Here is a 25,947-nt window from a genome sequence, read left to right as displayed (position 1 = left end):
ATGGCACCTTGCTTTGCCAGGACAAGCTTGAGAGGGGACTTGCCCATCCTGTATCAGACTGCTGTTCGTTTCTGTCAACCACACAGGTAGTCATTCTATGAGGACACAAAACAGGGTCATTTAATACAACAAAGTGATACATTTTACTTCCAGAGCAGCCTTAGCCCAGAAGGGGGTAGTGAGTATATACTGCACTACAGATTCTTAATGCATTAAGACAATATTTGAGCTAAGATATAAATCCTATTTAAAACATTAGAGACTCTAGAGTAGTGATTATTTTCCAAACCCAGAACCAACTCTAAAAAATACTATCCCTGGGCTTCACCAAAAAATCCCAAATCAATATCTTAGGGATGATGAGATGGGAAACAGACAGGAAATCTGCATTTTAACGTTTCCTCAGTAGTGAGTTATACAGCCTCTTTGCAGTAGTCATTAAATAGGAAATGGGAAATATTTATTTAAAAGCAATCAACGAAATAGTAATAGAAATTCTAAAAACAAAACAAAAACGGTTTAATGTTTTTATTATATTCTATAATATAGTATATGTTAACCTTGTAGGGATTATGGATTATACAGTAATTCTCAAATTTAGCAGGTTATTAAAAATAATTACTGGTATCCATCCCCAGAGTTTCTGATTTGATGTGGGATGGAACCTGAGAATTTGCATCTGTAACAAGTTCCTTAGACCATACTTTGAGATCCATTATTCCATATAACTTAGGCATTACTTATTTGCAATCAGTTTGCACACACTGAAGTTTTATTATACGAAGAAATATAAAAGAGGCTTCCAAAATATTTAAACCCCCTGATTACTAGAACAAAGTTATTTGCTACCCAAAATAATTATACAAAATTGTGATAAAACATTCTAATACTTTCTGCATAAATGATTTTTAATATTATACCATGGAAATGACTCTCAGTGCATCTCTCTCATCAAAAATATTCATTGAATATCTTGTTTTAATGGCTAATAGTCAATGTTCAATGACCATACTTAACTATTCTTTCTAAGAAATATAAGTATAAACATAAAAAGGGTATTGTGTAAATAAAAAAATAATAATATTGACTTTTATTTTCAAAGCTAAAAGTTAAAAAAATTTTCATTTCTGATTGGAATTGTTGACTCTCCTTTCATTCATATTCAATGTTGTCATATTTAAGCTATTAAAAAGAAACACAGACTCAAAATAGTGTCACTTGAACCCACATCATCAAACAAAAGTTTAATACTTAAACTAACTCTAGTTTCAGTTTTTTTTAAGGAATGTTGTCTTAACCAGTTTGGAATTTTCTAGTCAACACCAATGAGGTAATCTGCCACATAGACCCTCTCCAACTCCCAAAAGAAGATGAGGTAATCGCTTCTTTCCTTAAACCTCCCCCTTCCTGCCTGTAAAGTCTTCCATGCTTTTCTTTTTAAAGATTTTATTTACTTATTTGATGGGGGGAGGAGCAGAAGGGGAGGGAGACGGACAAGCAGACTCTCGCTGAGTGCACAGCGCAATGCAGGGCTCCATCCCAGGCTCCATCCATGACCTAAGCTGAAATCAAGAGTTGGAAGCTCAATCCCCCAGGCCACCCAGGTGCCCATAAAGCCTTACATTTTGTACAGCTCCTTAGAGCTCCTTTCTACTTGCTAGATGGCTTGCTACCTGATTCATGAATTGTTCAATAACACCAATTAGATCTTAAAATTTACTTGATTGAATTTTTGTTATCCAACAAAACTTATGTTTTTCTTTTTATGTTTTTCCCTTTGCAATGTTTACCCTTACAAGCAACTGGTGAAAACTTATGGTTTGAACTGTTTAAGTCAAAATCGATAGAGTACCACTAGACCAAATAATGTAATGAAACATTGGAACTATTTTTAAGGTCTCTGGAGTAAGAGATCAACCTACTTTGTTATTTCAGGATTCTATATGAGAGTAGATTCAATCTGTGTTATACACTTTTGCAGGGCTCTGTAACCAAGGAGTAGAAGCAAAGTCTCTAGGAATGTCCAATACTTTTAAGAACTAGACATTTTTCTTTTCTAACAAAGAAAAACACAAAAATACAAAAAACTAAAAATAGAGTAAGTCTCCTCTCTTATAGTTTTATTCTCTCAGTAAGACTGGCATTTTCTTATTTGTGGGTCCCAGTGCAAATTAATTAGTTTGTGACTGTCCTGAGACAATTAGAAGGACTTCTTACATTCCATCATAGAATTCTAGGTTATCAGTATTCTATCCATGTGGGGTATTAGCTCAATTTTTAGAAATGTATTTCACTACTGCAAAGACTGAACACATTCACCAAAGAAATTTGGTAAAACCTAAAAAAGCTCAAAACTGAACAATTTAGAGCTTAACTTCCATTAAAACTTTGAATAATATACATGTTAAAATATATACTATTAGTACTGTTACTACTAAAATGCTTATCCTGACAAATTTTAAAAAGCTTTTTATAGAAATCTTCAAATATAAACAAAAGCAGATAAAATGTATAATGATCTAAATTTCCAATCACTTAAACCTGCTCTTAAAAAAAACCCCAAAACTTTAGCAATACATAATGAACATTTCTCATATCATTAAATATTTTTTTTAAAGATTTTATTTATTTATTCGACAGAGATAGAGACAGCCAGCGAGAGAGGGAACACAAGCAGGGGAAGTGGGAGAGGAAGAAGCAGACTCATAGCAGTGGAGCCTGATGTGGGGCTCGATCCCATAACGCCAGGATCACGCCCTGAGCCGAAGGCAGATGCTTATCGGCTGTGCCACCCAGGCGCCCCTCATTAAATATTCTTATATGCTATGACTTTTTTAATTGCACTACTGAGACATTTAATAAATGATCTAAACGAATATATGCATTGTTTCGGGGGAAAAGTTCTCGTAGAAAGGATTCATCCACACAGAAATAACTATGCAACTCTCTGTTAATACAGAAAAGTTGTATATCACAGATACATTTACTTGACATGAATTCAAATAGTTATGTATTTAAAATACTATAAAATTATGCTTTGTAAATGTACTTTCTGGTATGTAGAGTATACATTGCACATAATATATCCTACTATCTCAGCACTCTATAGGGATATATATTTTAAAAACTCACTACATTTTATAAACTATTAAAGGAGTTTCAAAAATCATTCAATTATGCTTAATTTTTACTTTGATACTTTAGACTCTAATCCCAATATACAATGCAACTCCACTAGATGAATATTTTTTATATCCCTTATGTGAATTGTCCTGAAATTCAACATTTTAAGGCTTATATCTTGTCTGATTGGCTTATCTTTTTCATTAAATCTGAGAACTAAAACCCCCACCTTCATTCATATACATCTTGTTCACGTTAGATTTAGACAATTACAGCTTTTTCATGCTTGCAAAGTTGGGTACTTGAACCTTTGTTGTGGTATTTTAAATTTCTAACTTTGGAACATGATCAGCCAAGTCAGTAGTCCTGTTCATCAACTGAGGTACTCTGCCATGCTCCTGAAAGCTTAAAAATTACGATCACACTAAAAGCTATCGTAAGAATCCAGAATACATGGCAAGATAATACATTCCTATTCAGGAGAAAATTCAGTGAAGGTGATACAAAACTAATTTTTTAGCAATTAAATTCTCAAGAATTGTTTAATAGGTTCAGTAGCTAAAACACATGATAGTTACTATGGGTCACACTCAATTAAAACTCCAGAGTAAAATTTTACTTTTCTGACGAGAGGGCTTCTTTTACTAAAAACCTAATGATTTCAGAGAAAGAGGTAAAGGTTGTTGGTGCTCTGGGAAGTTGTAGTCCTGGCTTCTTTGAGTTATTAAAGCCATGTGGGGCTATATTCCTAGAAGGGGAAATGTCACCTCAAGACTTTTTCTGACTTACCATTTCACAGGTACCAACGGTTGATTTGGTATATTACTTTCTGAGGGGTAAGTGATCACATACTGTTTCCCTCTACCATCCACACTGACCGGGGCTTTTAAAGTCTCTGGTGCAGCCAGATGGCTGTCTCATTCCTATCTTCTATTCCAGCTGCTTATTATTCACCTGTGCAACTGCACGCAAGCTGCTCCGTCTTCCTTTCCTACCACAACATGTATCCTTCCACCTACTGAGGAACAGTTTGGGCTACTCCACTTTTACGTTATTCTATACATGACATAGCAGCACCCTTGTACGAGCCTCTCTTCATATAAGCATGAACGTTATTCTAGGGAGGGAACCTAGAAGTAGATATGCTACTATACAAAATAGGCCTATCATGCAGATAAGGGTTTTACCAGGTATTGCCAAGGTGATTATGACAATTCACATTCCAACCATCAAGGTACAAACTGAGGGCTTCAGAGGGGAGGGGGGTGGGGGAATGGGATAGGCTGGTGATGGGTAGTAAGGAGGGCACGTATTGCATGGTGTACTGGGTGTTATACGCAAGTAATGAATCATGGAACTTTACATCAAACACTAGGGATGTCCTGTATGGTGACTAACAGAATATAACAAAAAATTATTATTTAAAAAAAGAAAAAAAAGCATCCCACACTATGTCCTTAATTTTTTCTTTAACCACTTAAGGCAATTAAATCAATCGTGTAAAATAACTTTTTAACATTTTTAAATGCGTGCTCTTTCATCACCTTCCCTTTGAAAAAAGAGAACTCATCCATTTCTTATCCATTTATTTTTAGGAAACAAAACATATTTATTTCCCTTTTATTTCTCTCTTCCCTAACTCCTTTCTTCCTTCATTTTGCTTTTCCACCATGTTGCCAATCTTGCCCATAGACAGTGAACATAAAAGTTGTGGTAGCAACACATCTGAATTATGAAAACAGAAATAATAATATAGATTAACTAGAGTTAAATCTAATAAAGAGCCAGTCCCCAAATCTCTGTGGTCTGTCAAACTGCTCAGAATTTCTGCAAAAGTTTCTAATTCTAATCCTCCAATAATCACACCTGTTTCTTCAAGCATTTCCAAGAACACACACCCCCCCACACACACCATAACCATGCACCATAACATCACATTTTATCGTATGCTTGTGTGCATTATAATCTTTTCCATTGTAACTATAAAATGTTGTGGCTTCGTGATTCAGTCAAATACACCTGAGCTTCTCTGAAACTCACATCAACATCACAAGTTTCTCTGGGCAGGTGACTATGTTTCTCAGTCTTAGTTTCCTCATCTGTACCTCATAGCATTTTTTTAAGGGTGAAAGTGTGTGTGAAACCTCATGCAATTTGGAGGGGATGGTGGTGCTCTCCAGTAGCCGGTGCTGTTTGCTTGCCCTTGCTCTAACTCGAGGATGATGTGTCCTTGCTGCCTTTCACCTGCTTCAGCTTAGCTGCTTTACTTACATGCTAGTACATCTACATTGCCTTCCTGCCTTTCCCCTTACTCCTTGGCTGTGGCACCTGTATTCCTCTTAATCACTGACGAATGCAATAGGACACAGCGGAAAGTCAGACGGGCTAGGATTCTAACTGCAGCTCTGGACCGTTTGCATTATTTACCTTTTCTAACCCTCAATTTCTTCACCTGGAAATGACGATGATGCTTTCTTTGCATGATATTTGTTAGGGTTAAATTTGATAATCTATGTAAATGGCAAGAAAAGAGAACATTCAGTAAATAGGTGATACTACTATTTTTTGACAACCCTCTTTGTTTCTTTTATTTGTTTTCACTATTTTTTTAAAGATTTATTTATTTATTTGAGAGAAAGAGAGAGAGTAAAGGACCGCCAGTTGGGGGGGGGGGCAGATGGAGAGGGAGAGAGAATCTCAAGCAGACTCCACACTGAGCGTGGAGACCGGCTTGGGGCTCAATCTCATGACCCTGAGATCATGACCCGAGCGGAAAGTAAGAGTCACGGCTAAACCAACTGGGCCACCCAGGCGCCTGTTTTCACTATTCTCTAAGCTCGGTGAGAATAGATAGGGTCAATATCTGCCCCGTTCACAGGTGTAGCAGTAGAGCATAGCACAGTGTGTGGCCTTAGCTATACTTAGAAATATGCTTACTGAAGGAAGGAGGGAAGGAACTGAGGGAGGGAGGGAGGGAGGGAGGGCGGGAGGTCAGGTAGAAGGAAGGAAGGAAGGAAGGAAGGAAGGAAGGAAGGAAGGGAGGAAGGGACGGAGGAAGGGAGGGAAGACAGGAAGGAGGGAGGACCAGTTATTGGACTTCTGACCTAAATCCAATTTTGACTTCTTGCTTCTCTTTCCTACAACAGGTCTGATTATGTGCCTGAATGTCACTTCTAATCTTTGGCTTTTTCTTAGTATTTCCAGTTCCACTTTCAAGCTTCCTCTCCTTCAACCATTACCACTTATGTCTCTTGGTGGGCTTCTCTATAAAATATAAAAGTCTAAATTTTTTGTTTAATATGTAAATATGTATGCTATATAGCAATATTATAGATTTTGGAAAATTTACTGTTTTTAAAAATCACAGTCCATTTTATATTTTTTATTGAATAGGATATTTCTAAATAAAGTGCCATTTTCTTTTTTTTAAAGGCAAAAGTTTCTTCGAAGACATTTCTTATATATTTTTAAAATAATTAGTGTAAGAGATCATTCTAAATCATGAAATCAACAAATACCTAACAATTCACTCATGTTCGTATAATTTTGGTGGAATCATTTTTTCTAACATTATTTTTAAAAATCCAAATTTTAAGGCTAACATATTTCAGTCACAAGACATTTTCAGAGAGAAAGGACTGGATAATTTTAATTTGTACCTTAATTGGGGTAAGTGGATGCAAAAAGTTTGACCACAAATTGTACTATTGAAGAACATAAAGAGAAACAGGCAGAGTTCTTATTTAAGCAAATAAGAAGGAAATGTTCTCCACTTGTTTTTAGGGAAATCTGATATCTCTTCCCCAAAATTGTACAACACAGATTTTACTTGTCATTTATGTATCTTAAATTATTTGGTCATTATTCATTATAATTTGAGAATTTAGCTTCCTGATGGAAAAGTACTTAAGAGGGAAATACCCTTGTCCTTAAAGTCATACTTTTGATTGTCAACCCTATTCTATGGTACTTGACCGCTACCTAGAACTTGAAAGGAAAACAACAACAACAACAACACAAAGAAATAAAGCAAATGTCAGGCTTTGCTATATAATAAAATCAATTCTCATTCATCCGTGTTAATGTGGACAGACGCAGAGTATTCCGAAGTGGAACCCTTAGATAATCAGAAATCTCATTTTAGTGACTGTTGCCAACCCTGAGGAGATGTGCTAATACTGAGCAGCAAAACTATTTCCGTTCCACCTGCCTGCCCTCTGGTGGCCGTGCTAATGAGCAGTGAAATGGTTACAGAAGGGACAGCTGGTGTGAGTGGGAAGCTGATTCACAAGTCATCTTTTTATGACTGTGTGTTGCATGTGGACGATTTTGATTACATTTCTAATAATTATACATTTATCAGGGACATCACTTTGTAGGGAAAAAAAAAACATAGTAAGTTAGTATCATTTGTGAACCTCTTTATCCTTTGCATCTTGTCTCCTACATGTCAGATTAGTGGCTAACACTGGGCTTGGCTGTAGAAAGGCAGGTCAAGCTTTGCTCTGTACAGGACTGTGATTTGATATTCAGAGCCTGAAAAGCAGAAGGTGTCATTCTGAAAAGGTTTAACCCTCAGTTACGAAGAAAGGAAAACACAAGACAGGTAAAAACAAACAGAAGAGACTTCAGCTGATGTTGAGTGGCAGTGGACTAGCGAGGGCAAATTTCTCAAGTGTTGGCTGGGCTCCCTGAGAAAGCAGCAGCAGCAAAGCCCTTCAGGCAGCAGCTGGACTCCAGGCAGTGAAGCAGCCCGGGGAGGAGGAGAGGGGCTCCTCTGCAGACAGGGGAACAGCTGATGCGTAAATATACAGACCGGGATGAAATTAGCAACAAGTAGCGGACTATTTTTTCTTTTTGTAAAGTTCACTCAGTTACTAAGATGATGTAAATTAAACTGTAGAGACGATGTGGCCTCTCACGTGGAACTGTGGAGCAATCCTAACCCACGGGTTCAGGACAAGTCTGATTTAAGATCCTGCTCCTTCCACGCTCTCTTTTGTGATTAGGATGCACCATATTTAACTAAACTGTTCAGGAAGCAGATTCAGCTACCTATTAAACACGTGACAGTTTCAAAATGTTCAGGATTCTCTGCCCAGCACTCACATTACTCAGCTGTCAAAGTAAAGGGCTCAGATATATGATGTGAAAATTACATTTTAACGAGGTGTCATGTGTGTTTAAAGTTCTTATTTATCACTACATAGTCACAGCCTGTACTGGAGACACAAATGCACTTAATTAGCATATTATAAGGACAGAAGGTTCACCTTATCTGCATTGTTAAACTGTTATGTGTAGGCTTCTTGTTGTTGTTTTAGATTCTGTTATCTTCAGCATATAAGAAAGGATACATTTACATAATCTCAAATGGCTTTCAAGAAAATATGGATTGTGTTCAGGAAGCAGAACAGTCATAAGACAGTAACTGCTTGTCTTTATGGTTCTGTTGTTCGTACCGAATACTTGATGTGTTTCACTCAATCTCAACCAACAGATTTTTAGATCAGTTAGACAAGCTAACTTTAAGACATTTTTGAAGTGGGCTTCTCTGACTATTCTTACTATCACCCTAAGTCTACTTCCTCCTCCTTCAGTAGGAAATACTGGAAAACTTCGCATGTTTGACCAGGAAAGTTTAGATTGTTCTATGGGCAGTTAAGAAAAAAACTGGAAGGGGAAGAGCAAAGAAAATACCTCACATTTCAGTCCTATTTATTAATGAATAATGGACTGGGCATAAGGCAGTTTGAGACAACTACAGAGTGAAAGTCAGTCCGTTATTAATAACGGCTACGGGGAGGTATGCAACTGATTCGCTCACACGGGATGTATCAGGATAGAAGGGAGTTCTAGAATTACAATGCCAACCTGAGAATCGCTCAAATAACCTGTGAAGCAGCTAAGCATTATTTGGAGGGTTTTAATGTCTATCTTGCAAAAGAGCCAGCTGAAAGCAATGATGAAAATGTAGTTCCTATCATATTTTATAAGATAGGATAAACGCTCAGTTAAAAGTACATTTGAAAAAAAATTCTAGATCTGATAGCTCTAGGTATGGTTTTCTCCTCAGAAAAAAAGGGAGGAAGCACGTTTACATTGACTTTATACTCAGCTGCTAATGCTGACACGCACTTTGGATACCAGTGTCCCAAACTGAGTCAGCCGTTCTGCAAAGTATGTTTTCAACAGAATACGATTATTATTCATTTCTGAATATGACACACATTCCGTTTTTTTGAACTTAAAGAAAACCCTGGAATTCATCAACTGAAAAATTTGAGAATATGATCTGAATATAAAATTCATTGAACTGTTGCTCACTTTCTTCCCTATTTTAAGACTACCGACTTTAATTTCTTCTAATTACTTCTGAAAGAAAGTGCATTAGGTGTTAATGTGCTTTGGCACTTCTCCCTAACACCTGCTAAACTTGCATAAGGTTACCAAAGCTCTTTACAATCTGAGTGAAGAAGGGAAGAGGCTGGGTGTTGGGGGTGGGGAATAACTGGGATGAATCATAAAACTTCTAGATTATAGCAGTGTGAAGCCAAGAGTGAAGGGGAGTACCCGAGAGGCATACATGTAATCTTCATAAAACAAATTTTAGGACTAATATTCTAATCCTCATAATATTCTGAATATTAATATATATGATAATTCATTCTTTGATTTCTTAAATCATTCAACAAATCTTGACAGAGCACCTATAATATATCAGGCACTCCATAGGGACCTGTAAACAAAAATGACTGAAACAATATCAACAAGATTATTTCAATGTAAATCAAAATCTCGTTAGTTCTGGAGCAAAAGCTTTTTATAAACTGGAAATTCTTTGCATCTGTATGTTCTTGACCATGTGAGACAGAACGGTATAATTAAAAACTGTTTCTACAAAAGTTGCAAATATAAATTATGTGAATAGCAATATTGCATAAATATGGATTCATTTTCCATTACTTTCATGTTGGGAGACTACAGAAAATGCTGGAAAACTTGCATTTATTTAAATGTAATGCAAAATACATGATGATGGTTCCGAAAAGGTTTTTAAACAAAAATGAGAACAAATTTTAAGCTTTTTAAAACTTGGCCCAGAAGACCAGGCCCATTAAAGCATTTTTCCAGGAGAAACTTCACTTAAAGTTAACAATGAACATTTGGAAAACAAGTTAAAAAAATCACATTAATATTAATTAATTTATACAGCTATTGTTGAAAACAACCTGTTTCACAGACTGTACCATTCCCAGGATGGTTTCCTTTGAAAAAGAATATAAACCGACGTCCTGTAGCTAAGCCAAGCCAACAAAGGCAGGACAATTAGCAGTTTGAAAATGGGTGCTAGGAAAAGTAAGGGATTGAAGTTAAATGATTTCTGAAACTACTTTTAGGATATTTCTGAGACACTGTTATCCTTGTTATTCTTCTTAAAGTTCACCATTTCAAAATTTAAAATGGCTCTTGTAAGATGAGAAAATACATCTGATTTCACGGTTGACGAACAGATACAACTTTCCAGAGCACATATCTATGGTAATCTTACCCTGAGAACTACAAATTAGATCTGCATCTAGAAAGTGCCTGGCATATGGGGATACTGAGATCACTTCCATCAAATGAACGAATCTAGAGGCACAGCCTCAGTAAACACTTTCCACAACCAGTGTTACAGGAGGGAATATGAATCTGGAGTTGGGTTGCACTTCAGTAGCTGTGGGGTCTTTGAGTAATAACGAGCTATGGTGTCTTAGGTTCCTCATTTAGAAAATGTGGATAAGAATGATTTTTGCAGGGCTGGTGTGTAGCTATTTGGTTAAGTTTGTGATACCTACCACAAACATCTCATTAAAATCTAACAATAGTTTTCAGAGATCGGGTTATTTTTTTTTCATTTTGTAGTTGAGAAAACCAAGACCAAGAAGCTGAGCATTGTGCACTGGAGACAAAATTCAAATCCAAGTCCTTCAGGCTCCCAAGCTCATGTTCAGAGTGGCATGCTAGCTGTCTGTACCCTTTCCAAAAGGAATTTTATGCATACAAGAGAAACAGACTTGCCCCCTAACTTCCACCCCCCAGATCTTTTAATGTACAGAAAAGTGATATTCAGTAGAAGTATAACGTAGATACCCCTTTGCATAAGAACTTCAGAAGTGTGAATTTTCATTGATTAGAACTCAGTTAAAACCAGAACAAAAAAGCTTGCTTCCAACAGATGGCAACAGCAAATACGCCTTAGATCTACAAGCGCAGAATTAGCCTTTTTGACCCTAACATATTTATAATAAGTTGGTTTCTGTACATAAACACATGAGAAGATCCATAATAAGAATTCACTAAAGGCAATTTCTTTGAAAAATGTCAACCTAATTTACTAAAGAAAAACACCCAGCTGAAACTGTTTGCAAGGAATAAGATGAACAGCCTCTATTAATGCTAATTGAAATTCTCATATCCACACATACAATGCATAAAATTTACTTCTGCACTTATTCTTTCCACCTCTAAATTGCAGTAAGTCCACACCAAAAGGCTGGCTTTTAAATCTGAGCATTAACGCATGAAAATTGATAATTTTCCTTGCGATTGTATTTATAAATTTAATACACATGGAATCTTACTCTTTGCAAAACATACAAGGTCTTCATTGTTGTTTAAAGAGAGGGAAAACTGAATCTCCTGGCAAAAGTTAGGAATTTGTTTCAAAAGCTGATTTGCCATTTCTCAGTGTTTGCCACTTTAATAACATCCTTTTAACAAACATGAATACTAGTATATTTGGGCAAGATGGTTTAATATTTTAACTCCCATAAACAAACACATAAAATTAAATCAGTGGTATACCTTTCCTTATGTCCACAATGACTGATCATATAAGGGTATACACACATATAAGTTTATTAATATCCATCGGAAATATCTTTGTGTCAAGTCTCTAAATAGTTGGGACTACGGTATCGTCTTGCTCTTTCAGGATAATTTAAAAAACTGAACTAAGAATTTGCTTTAATTCATCAAGTCAAAACCTGGAATACTAATTAAATTTAACTTATTTATTATTAGCGATAAAAATAACGCATAATGTTTTCAATAAATAAAACTCGAAACATGTTACTGTCTCTTCTTCACTGATTAACCACTAAAGATGAGTTGTTATCTGCAGGCAATTAGAAATTATGTCCTCTTGCAATTTAAAAGCCAGAAGAGGCTAAGAACCACACATAAACAGAGTTTTCACTGACAAAATACAAATTTTAATTTAAGAATATCACAGCTATGGGAAAAAAAAAAGTCTTCCCAGAATCCTCCAGGTGGTCGATTCTCACTTAGGTGTAACAAATTGAAAAAGCTTACCTGTACAGCGGTGAGCCAGGTACTGTACTTGATCTAGGAGATTTTTTGAGGATTTAGTAAGGAGAAGTTGCTTTTGTTGCTGTTACATACTTAGGCCTCTCCCTCCATAAGGGGCAGTTCAATATAATATCAGCATTGCTGGCCATGGAAAGAATTGCTGTCACTCTGACTAAGGCGTCTTGGAGATTAGAGAAAATGGCAATTTCTCCTTCTATCAGAGTGAGAAGTGGAAAGCTTTTCACTCCTTCATTAGCAAAGCGTTACCGAGCCTTTCTTTTATATATACCACATATTATACTAGTGTCCATATGGAACTTAGAATCTAGTTGTATAAGAAGATATGTGTGTAATGAACTGAGTTAGGAAGTAGAACAGCATGCTAGTAAAGCATGGTAAGAACAGTGCAGAAAACAAGTTATACTAACATGTCAGTACTGAAAGACACAAAATGTAAACTTTGAATTGCTAAATTACTATCAAAATTCAGACACCTGTATCTTAGTTTTCCATTATACTTTATCATGAAGAACAGCAATATTGCTAGTTAAAATAGCTGAACCTCTAAACTTAGATAATTCTGTTCAGTTGTGTAAATAAAAATTAAAATAATAACGCAATTTATGACTATCTTTAAACAACATTAAAAGGAAATGGTATGTCCTAGAGAGGAAAAAGACAATTTTAAAGAACTGGGTGGGGGGTGCCTTGATGGTTCAGTGGGTTAAGCATCTGTATTCAGCTCAGGTCAGGATCCCAGGGTCCTGGGATAGAGACTCGAGTCAGGCTCTGTGCTCAGCGGGGAGTATGTTTCTCCCTCTGCCCCACCCCCCACTCAAGGGCTCTCTCTCTCTCTCTCTTTCACTCCCTCTCTCAAATAAATAAATAAAATCTTTAAAGAAAAGAATTGGGATTAAAGATTATCTCTGGTTTACTCAAAGCAGTGCTTTGCATTGTTTTTTCTTATAAAATTGAGGTCTATTTTTTTCCGTATTCATCAGTTATAAACATTTTTCTGTATGTATCAATTAGGTACACTCAGACATTCGTACACTCAAACTGACAACGTTCCCAATAGGGGTGGTCATATATGACACCCTCTGCAAAGTGAATATATTGGCATAGGGCTCTTGAAGCATTATACCAAGGCAGTCCTTGACATTTTTCTAAGTGGAGAGCACTTCTGAGGGCATGTCACATTAATTAGACAGGATGGCATTCTATTTTAGTAAAGGTTTTGTGTACTTCACTACACAAAGAACTAACCAGCTGATAATAAGAATGCCCTTCAGAGAAGGGCTTAAGATTGAAGACTAGCTGCACAAGGGAGAAAAAGTTTCTTATACTTTTTTTTTTTAAGAGCCGAAAGTGCTTAATAGCAACATTTTTTAGATGAAAAGACAATGAACAGTTTTCAGGTACACAGGCCAGAAGCAAGACAACAAAGGAAGTCTAATCATACACATAAAAAAAACTTAACAAAATCACACTGTGAATATCTCCCCCTAGAGTATCATCAAAAGGCAAACTTACCTGATCTACTATCCAGAGGTCCAAAGTCCAAAGAGTATTTCACGACGTGATAGTTATTCCATACGTAAAGAAGGTTGTCCCTGGGGTTGTAATCCACAGCTGCTATGTACTGGTATGAATTGGGAAAGGGTACATCCACCAAACTATCCTTACTTTGGTCGGTGTTGTAAATGTAGTCAATCTTATTCCCTGTGGCCTCATTGTCATCATCCTCATATACAGATTTGACCACATACAGAATCCCGCAAATCATAAATGCGTTGGAAGCTGATCTTTTATCATATGCAGTATCCCATGTCCCTTCAATCCGTAGGGTATAAGGGTTCAATTGACTAATGACAATTTTACCATTATTTTGTTCTGTTGCATAGATTACCCAAAGTCCATTTTCATCCACTGCCAGGTCTATGTCAGATTTGCCTCCCCATCGGTAGGGGGAGGTATCATGGTAATTGGCATTTGCTATGATCGCCTCTCCACTCTTTATCCTAGTCCGCAAATCAAACTTTACTATGTTCCTGGTGCGCTCTTTGTTGAAAAACAAAGCTCCATCATACACTACAAATCCTGTGCCATCCACCCTGTGAGGGAGCTTGTAGGTTGTAGTTGGCCTTCCGGCAATGAAGTCATCTTTTGAGGAGTACTCAGTCAGGGTATCAGTTCTGTAGGGAGTCCAGGGCATATAATAAATCTTGTCAGAAGCCTGTAGAGGGTCTTTGCACCATGCCCCAGATTGGTGGTCAGATTCAAACAAATGTTCACTCTGGTATACTCCTTTTAGTAGTCCAGGACAAAGAAAAACTGTTGGAAGGGAAAGAGTTAAAATAATAAATACATTAATTTTAATATTTTGTCATAGATTTTAATTTTTCACCAAATGGAATGTAACTCTAACAAGAGATACCCACCACCAGTTAATTCTTTCGTTGCATTCTTCTGAGTACACAAAGTGTCTTACATATTAATTCTGACTTTTGCTCAAAATCATTTTTATTTCATTTGCTGAAAAGTGTGGCCTCTCTATGAGTACTTGTGTTTTCCTTTGAGTTTTACCTTTGTAAAACGTGATACAATATTTCTGGATAGACATACACAGGTGGATGTATGTCTATAGATTCTATAGACATAAAATAAATACAAATGTTTATACATAATATTTTATGTATCTTATTTGAAATTAAATATATATATATATTGTTTCCACTCTGATGACATTAGCCATTCAATAACTTATCATTAAGAAATAAATAGAAATCCAATCCAATAGTAATTAAGTATAACAATAAAGGAAAAGAAAAGCCCTGTAATACAGGCCACTGAATCTTCTAGAAAAAAACAAAAAACAAAAAACAAAAACAAAGCTCTTAAAGCTGCTAAAGCACACACAGAGCATGCAACCCACACAATTAAAAATGAGCGATGGATGGATACTGGGAGGAAAAAGAGAAAGGAAGAAAAAGAAAGGAAAGAAGGAATAAGGAAAGAAGAAAAGGTGAAAGGTTACAGAGAAGAGAACCCAAGATCTAGATTTTAATCAGTTAAAAATGTCCTGTTAAATACAGTAGTATTGGAACTTAAAAACATGTACCTTTTACTGTTACATGAGAAGAACATTAAAAAACAAGATTACTTGCTACAATATTTTGCTGCTCATACTTCAGATTGGAAAAGGGCAGGAATTATCTGATTCATTTTATTTTTAGAATGATTCAGTAGCACACGGTGTGAACAGTGGTAAGAAAGCTTGGCTCGCTTATAATGAAGGGGCTATAAGCAATGTTTCCCAAAGAATGGTCCTTGAAGCATCCGTTTCAAGTGGTATAACTAGATGTCACACAGAAAGAAAACAGGGAACCTTAGCCATATGTTTAAGAAATATCAGATTAAATTGAATTGTGGCAGAGATTCTAATAGCTTTGGTACATCAGTGAATCTCCAAGGCAGAAGTAAGGAAGATGAACAAATTTCACAAACTAATTTGATCACGGAACCCTTTCTAAAGAGCCTGTTTAAAGTGTAGTGTTCTGTTGAACCTGCTATGGGAAACACTGCTCTAGTATTTTTGCAAAGCAAATACACTGAAAAATAATCATGCAGTCCACTGTTAACGTTTGAAATGATTAGAAGGGTACTGGGTGGAGAAATTAAGAAATCATAAGGAATTTGTATGTTGACCCATATTTTAATGATTAAAGTATTGTTCTCTCGATATTAGTGATTAGCTCTTTAACAGCAACTATAAGCCTAGATCCAATGGAAAATGATCTAAGATAAAATTCAGCTAGGATGTGAAGGTTATTAAAAAGGAGAGTACGTTATTAAAAAAGGAGAGTACATTATTAAAATGTCCAAAGTTTTACTTTTGTGGAAATGAAAAGTTCAAGAGCAAAGTTGATCACCAAAATCTTCCATAGCAAGGACAGAGGGCCTTCATCAAATTATACTCAATGATAAAATTGATGATTAGAAGAATTTCTAATATGATGCCTATAATTATAAAGAATGGATAGGCATTGTTGTCAAAATTGTATATAAACTTTAAGTTGGTTAATAATGAGCCCATGATTACTAATGTAAATTATTAGAAGGTATTTCAGAAAACCATCTCCCCTTCTCCCCCAATAGTTAAAAATAAAGGAATGGGGAGACCACACCAGAGCTATGGAAAATTATCTAGTATAGAAATAAAAACAAATCTAAAGCATCACTATCCATCACCATCTACTGGATTTTCTAACTACTTATTTAAAAGTAATGAGGAAGAAAATGCATGGTTGAAAATTTTACATGATTAAACTGTTTTAGGATAAAAGGATCAAACCAGCACTGTTCATCACAACAGATTAAAGTGAAGTTGAGCAGCAGAAGTAGTAAATAAATTTTCATAAAAAAGAATTAATACAAAATTATTTTAACTAAATGTTAAACTGTTAAATAACTTAGCCTATAAATAGTATATAATTTATGAAAGGTATTTAATTACCTTTTTGTTCCACTTCTATTGGAGAGAGAGAAGTACAGAGAGAAAGGAGAAAAGAGAATAGATTAATGGTACGGTATTGGCCAAGCACTTTTTATTCACCTCTTCCAAACTGAAAGTAAATAATTTATTTCACTCATACTTGCTTTTTGAACATAGGTTTTTTTTTTTTAAACATTTCCCTAGTAAAATTATTTTTTTAAAAAGCAATCATATTATAAACTTAAAAACACAGTACAGACTTAGAAAACATAAGGCAAAAGTTATTCAAGCTAAGATTGAAAAAAAATACAATTTCAAACTATAGACATAGGAAATACAATACTCATAATAAGAACACCCATATTTCTCTTTGCAAGTTAGGAAGGTAATTATATACATAAAGCTTTCAAATAGCTTGACTAGTCTCATTTATAAACTATTATAGTTTATACCACTACTTAACATAATAGTCTTGCTTTTTACCCATCTCAAGGATTGATCTCTTCAGAAGAAACTACTCTGCAACTCATTTTCTCAGGCCTAAGATTTTCCATGTCAGTCTTAAGAGAAATAAACCTCATGAGGCTACACATTTACAGGGAATGCTCTCATACTAAATAAGTGGATTCATAATCTTTATTGAAGAAACTTCTTTGCCTCCCACTTATCAATATTTGATATTATGGAAAAGTATCTTTTAGAAAAATTTATTAGAAGGTTGACATAAATAATGAGCCATCTGTTCTGGCCTTTTCTGAAATTCTTAATCAAGTTAACACACCTTTGTAAAAATAAATTGAAATCCTCAGCCATGTTATGGCTACGTATCTCTCAAATTAGATTCCATTTTTATTTTTAAAGTACTGACCAATACAAGTCAGGAAAAATTTTGAGAAATTGTAACATATTCATGTAACTCACCAAGAAGCATCCTGTTTATCTCATAAACATTTGTCTCATTAGACACAATTTGCCTACATCAGAAAAAAGAACAGGCACCACCAAAAAACAAGGGGAAGAGTTGGGGAAAAATGGGTTCAGAACACAAACTTAAAAATCACAGATTGCAGTTGATATAAATCTAAAAAAATTCAATGGAATGGATGAACTGAAATATCGCACAATAAATAAAACTCTAGGGAAGTTTCAAAACAAGGGAGAATACTGTTTTGGGTCATTGCGTTTGGGTGAGATTTTTGTGCTTTGACTTAAGCTCTTTTGTGTTCTATTGTTCAAAATCACACTCATTTCTCTCCAATGACTCTTTTGAAAGCTCAGTATCACATGTGTTAGAAGACAAAACTAGTCTATACCAAAAGTTATGCTTGGGGCACCTGGGTGGATCAGTCAGTTGGGCCTCCGACTCTTGATTTCGCATTGGGTCATGGTCTCAGGGTCCTGAGATCAAGCCCCACATCCTTGGGCTCCATGCTCAGAGGGGCGTCTGCTTGAGATTCTCTCACTTTCCTTCTCCCTATCCCCCCACTCATTCTTGCTCTCTCTAAAATAAATAAATCTGAAATTAAAAGTTATGCTTAAAAAGTTGCAAATGGGTTATTTTTTAAAGATTCCTTATCTCATCAACATACAAATCTTATTTTAATAGTATTTCTAGGACTCTTTTAGCAACTCTATATATACTGTTATGGTTTATCATCATCCTCAGTCTTTATCGAGTGACTGCAGTGTTCACTGGATTATATGCCTCATTACAGGTCAGTTAAATCCTTTACTTAGCAGATGCACTTCATTTTGTGACTAGAATACTCACAAATCTGAGTTCAGACGGACAACTAAAAGAAGTGTAAGAAATCACCTTAAGAAATTTAATAGTCTAGAAAGCTTGGACCCAAGGCACATTACAATGAAAGTGGAGGTTGGGAGTGGGAAGTCATACTGAAGTTGACATTTTTCAGCAACTAGACTATAAAAATATAGATAGAACTAATTTTGTTCCTTGAAATACTTCTAAATATATATACTTTTAAGAATCGTATACAGAGGATTTATAGTCTTTTTTAAACATTATTTATTTATTTGGCAGAGAGAGAAAGAGCGAGAAAGCACAAGCAGGGGGAGTGGCAGAGGGAGAGGGAGAAGCAGGCTTTGTGCTGAGCAAGGAGCCCGATGCGGGGCTTGATCCCAGGACCCTGAGATCATGACCTGAGCGGAAGGGAGACGCTTAACCGACTCCACCCAGGTGCCCCTTATATTCTGAAGTATAAAATGTATACACACACAACTTTAGTTTTATTTCACATAAAACTCTTCGTCTTATTCTAAAGCACAGTTATCCTAACTTCTTGGTGACTAGTATTTCTTCAACAAATACTTAATGAGGAAGACAGGATATGTGATACAAAGTGTTGATAAGGTATTTGTTATCTTGTAAATACTATCTTACAATTTAATGGGTATTGTTATTTTTCAAGGAACTTTTACTTCTGTTTTCTCAATTGTCATTAGGTAAAATTTTACTTTTAATTCTCTGGTCTTGGTCTAACTTGAGAAATTTTAATTCTCTGGTCTCGGTCTAATTTGAAATAAACTGGCATAAGCTGTAGCATAAGTAAAGCTAGTTTCTGTTACTTGCTGTTTATTCAAAATTAAGATTTATTAGGCAGTTTCACTTTGGAGAAAATTATTATGTTCTTGCCTATGTCATGACTGGCTGTAGCTCATTTATCATTTATTTGCTATTTTCAAGACTCAAGTAAAACAATCCTATAATTTAAGTTGAAACAAGCACACACAAATCATATTCCCGTAACAAAAACTGGCAAGGCAAACATAATTTGTCATTGAAAAGCTCAGTTACATTTAGGATTAGCCAGTCACTGTCATCATCTAATTCTGATTCTAGAAGCTTCTGTCCCCTGGGGGGAAAAATATTCATACAAACAAATTGTACGGATACAAGTTAACACCCTTGCCACTATATCCTTCATAACCTCACAGTGCCTGGCACATAATAAGTACTCAGTGAACAGCTACTGAATTAATATATAATCCAAATAGAGGTGATTAATTCTGCTTCTTAGTATTTTAAGCATATAGCAAAAAGAAAAAGTGGTGAAGAAAATCTGGATTTGCTATACACATACATACAGGGTATTATCTGTATAATGTCTTTGTATATTTTAATGGATGTAGAGGAAAGTACAATTTATGAGCAATATGTATCGCCAACTCATTAAATGTAAAACTGGAGGGGGAAAAAAGGAAAATTAAAAAAAAAACTGTACGGATAGTCTTGAGGATTATATTGGCAAGAAGAAAGTGTTGCTATAAAACAGCGGGCAATGATCTAAAAACACAGACCGAAAATGCTCCCTTTTCTCCTCTCTGTAATGAGATCATAAATAAATGAATTGTACGATGACATCTGTGCTCAGCCTTCTTCAGTACCTCCTGTCTTTTGGTCTGGTCCAATATCCTGAATTCTGGCATTATAGCTGTCATTGTTCATTTCCAATCCTCTTTGGAACTACTCTCTTTTTCTCTCTTCACTTTTAATCCCCAAACTATTTTTATTGTCCATTCAGCCTCTGCAAATATGTTTATATATTTCCTTAAGTGATTTCATTGTTGTCCTTTGTCAAACTTAATGTCATAAGCTATATCCTGTGGTTAGAGTAAATGACAAATTCAAACTAAGGGTAATTTTATTCTGTATAAAAGGCAGAAACGGAAAAAAAAAAGACTAGTAAATTTTCCCTTTATTTCCCAACAGTTCATAAAAGAGATATAATATATAGCCAATAGACATATTATTGTTTAGAAAAATAAGATGTTATTAGTTCTATTCATATCTGTACCATATGTAGTACTTTTGAATTGCATTTTTTAATTAGAAAAGGTATGGATGAGAGAGCATATGCATGCGTTGCCAGGCTTTTCCAAATTGCATTGCAAATTACAAAGAAATAAAATTGTTGTGTGCTAAAAATTGTTAGAACTAAACTGTCATAACTAAGAACTATGAAATTGTGTCTAATTCTAATGTAGCTTAAATTTTCTTTTCTTTTAAACTGTAAGTCATACCATACATTTTCTATGTTATATAATCCAATGAGGCCTCTGTAATATAAATAAAAAACACTTATGGGGAACATGAGATAGTTATAGAACATTAAATAATTTACAAATACCTATTTTTATCATTGAAATTTGGTAGTATTTTAAACAGTATTATTTTCTTGGTTACATCTGGCTGTACTGTTAAAATATATTTGGGTACGCTTATCACTAGCCAGCCGGGCAGTGAAGGAGACAGCAATAAGGCAAACTAAGTGAGCAGTAAAAAATCAGTCTTGGATGAAAATTTGCTGGTGTATCATCCGTAAACAAAGCCGCTATAAGCGAATAATCAAAAGTTTACAATAATACTTTCACTTGTATAGCACTTTATAACTTAACAAAATGTTTTCACGTGAATCACTTGATTTAATTCTTCAAACAACACTGTGATGTGGTATTTATTATTCCTGTATCAGAGACAAGTGAGCCAAAACTAAAAAGGTTAAAAGATTTGACCAAGAACAACACTGGGTAGATGGCAGAGTCTGTCATTTATCTAACCCTACACTGGCTCTTACAACAAGCAAACTCAGTAAAACTGTTGCATTCTCGCTCTCCATTTCCCTTCTGTCAACAAATCCAGGTAGGGGTGCACTTCAGAGGGATAAAGAACACAAACGGAATCCTCCTGAGGGTAGGCACTCTGTTGTAAGAACGAACTTTCACTAAGCATGTACCGTGTGCCACCCAGTGCACTGCAGTGTGCCATACAACACTAATTTAACCATCTCGCAGCAACCTTATGAAGTAGATACTCTCCTTATCTTAACTTTTCAAGTGAGGAAACAGGTACAAAGAAGCATTGTTCTTTTGGTTAGTAAGTGGTAGAGCTGGAATTCAAATATAAGTTTTGATCTTACTCATTATTGCATTTCCAGTGCTCAGCACATAGAAAAAGCTCAATGAGTATTTCTTAGGCCTCCATGCAATGATGAACTGCACTGTAGCATTTCAGAGAATGAGACTGGATGCCACATTCTTCAGTGCTATTGACCCTGAGTGTGAGGCAGAGCATCTCTCCAGAGAAGATAAAATAATAAAAAAACAGTGGTTCCTCATTTCTTGGCCAAGGAAACAAGATACTTCTTATCACTAGAAACAAACCTGTGCTGCATACCTCATGTCCTGTTAATTCTCATTATTCTGAAACAGAGAACATTCTCTTTTTCCCCTTCACATACACCAAGAAAATACAGAAGCACTTCAGTAAATAGAAATAAAAAGATCTGTGAAGTTCATTAATTTTTTTGGTATAGTGCATATCAAAAATTCTGACAGACATCTGTCTCTTTCAGTAAGTAAGGTGCTAATTCTTTATTTAATGAAAGACGGGTAATCTCTGCAGCTCAGCTTCTAAATTATGTTTTTCAAATAATACCCGTGCATCAGTGAATAAAAGTGCCGCTCAAGCACCTTGTACTACAATGGCTTTATATAATGTGTTTTCAAAATTATTACCTTCTAATGAATTTCATCCTGGAGTGTGTAGATTGAAAATGTCAGTAATTCATAAGATGCTTTCACTAGCCACATTCTAATTTAAACATTTAAATACAATATCTATAGATGATGCAGAAACTGAGGCGACCTTTTGTTTTGTAGTAAATTTCCATTTTTCTGACGGATCTGTAAAATCTTTTGGTTAATTTAAGATTTTAAAAGAAAATGGTGCTATTAGTAGACTCTGGGGAATATATTGGTAATAGCTTTTAGAAAGATAATTTTTCAAAGGCATTGGTAGCAGTCAACATTACGTTTGGTTCATCAATGATATACCCTTGTCATAATGATTTGTCACCACTATGTAACAACCACATGGCATTTAAAGTTGCTGAAAGGGGACACCTGGGCGGCTCAGTAGGTTAAGAGTCTGCCTTCAGTTCAGGTCATGATCCCAGGGTCCTGGGATGGAGTCCCGCATTGGGCTCCTTGCTCAGAGGGGAGACTGTTTTTCCCTCTGCCTGATGCTCCCCCTGCTTGTGCTCTCTCTCTCTGACAAATAAATAAATAAAAACGTAAAAAAAAATAAAGTTGCTAAACAGAAAACAAAAACAAAGGGAGAGTCCCTTCAGAGTGTATAAGACTATGCTATATACATAAACACACATGCATATTTGTATTAGGCCCATGGAATGTATTTGTTGTTTGCAAGACCCTTAGAGCTGTGAATACAGAGAGAAGTAATAATAATCATAATACCTAACAATTCCTGAATATGTACTATGTGACTGGTTATGTGGATAATTTTATTTAATCCTCAAAGGAACTCTATGAATTTGGTGGTACTACCATGAATATGATACAGAGGAGGAACTGATCTCTGCCTTAGGGAAACTTACAGTCTAATAATCAGTGATTTTCAGTGTAATAATTTACCAAAAATAAGCTATTTTTAAATGCATTCAGGGGAATCTGTGTAAAGAGATTAAAAACAGACAAAAATAGAAGTGAATAGCAGGGAGAGGGAATCATTAAGAGAAACCAAAGTTAAAAACAAGAGGAGAAGCAGTTTAGCTAAAATCAAATTTCTTATGGAAAATGTCACCCGTTTGTTCCTGAGAAATTTATTTTTGACTGATTCCTACTACTAGGTTCTATGCATCCACTGCTTATGCAATAAATAAGATATTCAAAATTAATCTAATCTAATCCTAGATTTAGTCAATATGTTATAATTACTGTGGTTTGGGGGCTGAATATTATGTTAGATGTCATTTAGTCTCAGATAATATTTTACAAATTAAAAAAATGAAGCCAGAGAATTAGATATTAGCACCAAATCACAATTTCCTTTTTAACTCTTAATAGTACTAAAAACAAATTATGAAATAATGTAATATTTTTTTATTCATTTTACAATTTTATGTATTGTGGGGGCAGGAATGACTGTTCTAATATTCTGATGAGAAACATCAAAAGCTAAAAGAAATCAAGTTGCTTTGCTTTTGACCCAACATTGTTCCTTCAGTCTTACAAAAGCTCTTAGGATCTTGTGATTTAATCGTGGAATTGGAAGTTTTTATCATCACCTGGTGCAAGAGAATGAGATGACAAAATGCACAGAGTCATCATTAAAGGGAAAAAAACCCGATACACACAAAAAACACCCTGAGGAGTAGTTTAGGAATCTGAGGAGCTACTACATACTTTGGTACCTTGCAGAAGTACTCTGAATACCCCAACCAATTTGGGACTGGATTCACTAGCCAAAAAGCAGAAAATATTTTGTATTACCTAACATCATGGTTAATAAAAATAAGATAAATAATACAGATAGGATTCCTAGAACCATAAACAAAAACAAAAAAAACTTAATCTCAGAAGTCATTAGCAAAAATACACACTGCACATATATCCCATACATGCTAACTGAATCTTTTGAAAAGTAGATTTAAGATTCTTACTCATTTGTTTTTTTGGTGTTTGAAAATTGAGATGCTAATATCAATGCATCTGAATAAATTCCAAGTCTTCAGATTCATTACCATAAATTTCCAAAAGTGTGTTTCTTATAATATTTTTCCAATTTTATGTCTTTTTAATCATATAGGCTAATCATATTCTTCACAATGGTTTATTTATTTTTACTTCATATACTCCACACTTATATTTATTTTTCAACTTTTCTCACTCTGTGGCCCTGTTCAGAATGCCTCAGATCTCCTATTCCTAGTTAAGCCAAACTCTATCTCTCGGTTATAAGTTCTTCCTTCATAAATACTGCTTTACTTACCAGTACCATATGGAATAAATGTATAATTTCAACTTAGTTTGTGGGGGAGGGAGATTTTCAATAATGTTCTAGTCTGGGAATTGGCAAGCTTTTTCTACAAAAGGACAAAAAGTAAGTAAGTTAAGATTTATGAGCCACAAACAGGCCAGCTGTTGTCATCACAGTCTTCTTCTTTTTCTTTTCTTTTTTTTTTAAACATCTCTGAAAAAATGTAAAAGATACTCTTAGCTCATGGGCTAGTTGGAAAACAACCCACTGGATGTTTATCCCATGATCACTGTTTGCCAATTATCAATTCTAGTTCATTATACTTATACTGTCTCGCTATTCTCTTTGGCACTTGGTATTTTTATCTTCTCTCTATCTTTCTTCAGGAAATATATGGAGGTTTTTGAAGGCAGAGAACCCTATACCATTCACCCAGGCATTACTGGGTTCTATCTCATTGTCTTATTATAACAGCTGGTCAATAAATGTTGGCACTGACATGCTTTTAAAATCATAGGCAAATGGCTACAAATATAAACTCGGTATGGTTTGTTCAACGATATGAACAAAGGAGAAGAGGACAAATCTTACAGATGGGAAAGCATGTCTTTCATTTCTGCTAAGTAGCACACAAAATTCTCCTTAGGTAGTACATCTTATCTCTCGATAGTGGAGTCCATTATCTTTCTCACTATCTATTTATAGAACTGCACATAGCAAAATATTTATTCTACATTCAATTGTTAACAAAGATTTTGTAATCTCTGTGAAATTCCTCCTTAATAACATTGAAACAGGCTATTTTTAGTCCAGTTTACTTAGCATTTATGGTATGTAAGTCTTTTTGCTAAATACACAATTTACTTCATCTTATTTAATCCTCAGAACAACCCTGTTGAGATTATTGTCACCATTATACAGATGGGCAGACCCGAGTATAGAGGTCATTACCACTTAGTAGAGCTGGTATTTGAACTTCTGAGCCTACAGTCTTAGCCTCTATGCTTTGCTTTCTGGCAAACTAGAAAAGTGATGATGACAAAAATAACGAGGATAGCTAATATTAATTGAGTATTTACCAATTACCAGTTTATGGTTTTAAAGAATTTACATGTATTATCCACTTAACAATTATATTACCACTATAAAGTAGATAGCATTATTAGTTCAA

General features: G+C 35.1%; 1 protein-coding gene across 8 annotated transcripts in view; it reads right to left on the bottom strand.

The window, feature by feature from the left end:
- ADGRL3 (adhesion G protein-coupled receptor L3) overlaps positions 1-25,947 on the bottom strand; it is a 788,566-nt gene that overhangs the window by 267,581 nt on the left and 495,038 nt on the right. For 4 of the 8 annotated variants that reach the window (XM_044387778.3, XM_026508964.4, XM_026508973.4 and 1 more), the window contains 2 exons: positions 16,997-17,011; positions 14,014-14,814 (listed from right to left, as the gene is read on the bottom strand). In XM_044387778.3, coding sequence (XP_044243713.3) covers positions 14,014-14,814; positions 16,997-17,011 — 816 coding nt within the window. The remainder of the gene's footprint in view (positions 1-14,013; positions 14,815-16,996; positions 17,012-25,947) is intronic. The other 4 variants (XM_044387774.3, XM_044387777.3, XM_044387775.3 and 1 more) reach the window with 1 other exon arrangement.

Source organism: Ursus arctos, unplaced genomic scaffold, assembly GCF_023065955.2.
Source record: "Ursus arctos isolate Adak ecotype North America unplaced genomic scaffold, UrsArc2.0 scaffold_9, whole genome shotgun sequence".
Classification (NCBI taxonomy): Eukaryota; Metazoa; Chordata; class Mammalia; order Carnivora; family Ursidae; genus Ursus; species Ursus arctos.
Note: the sequence above shows the minus strand (reverse complement) of the source record. Positions and strands in the feature narration are given on the sequence as shown.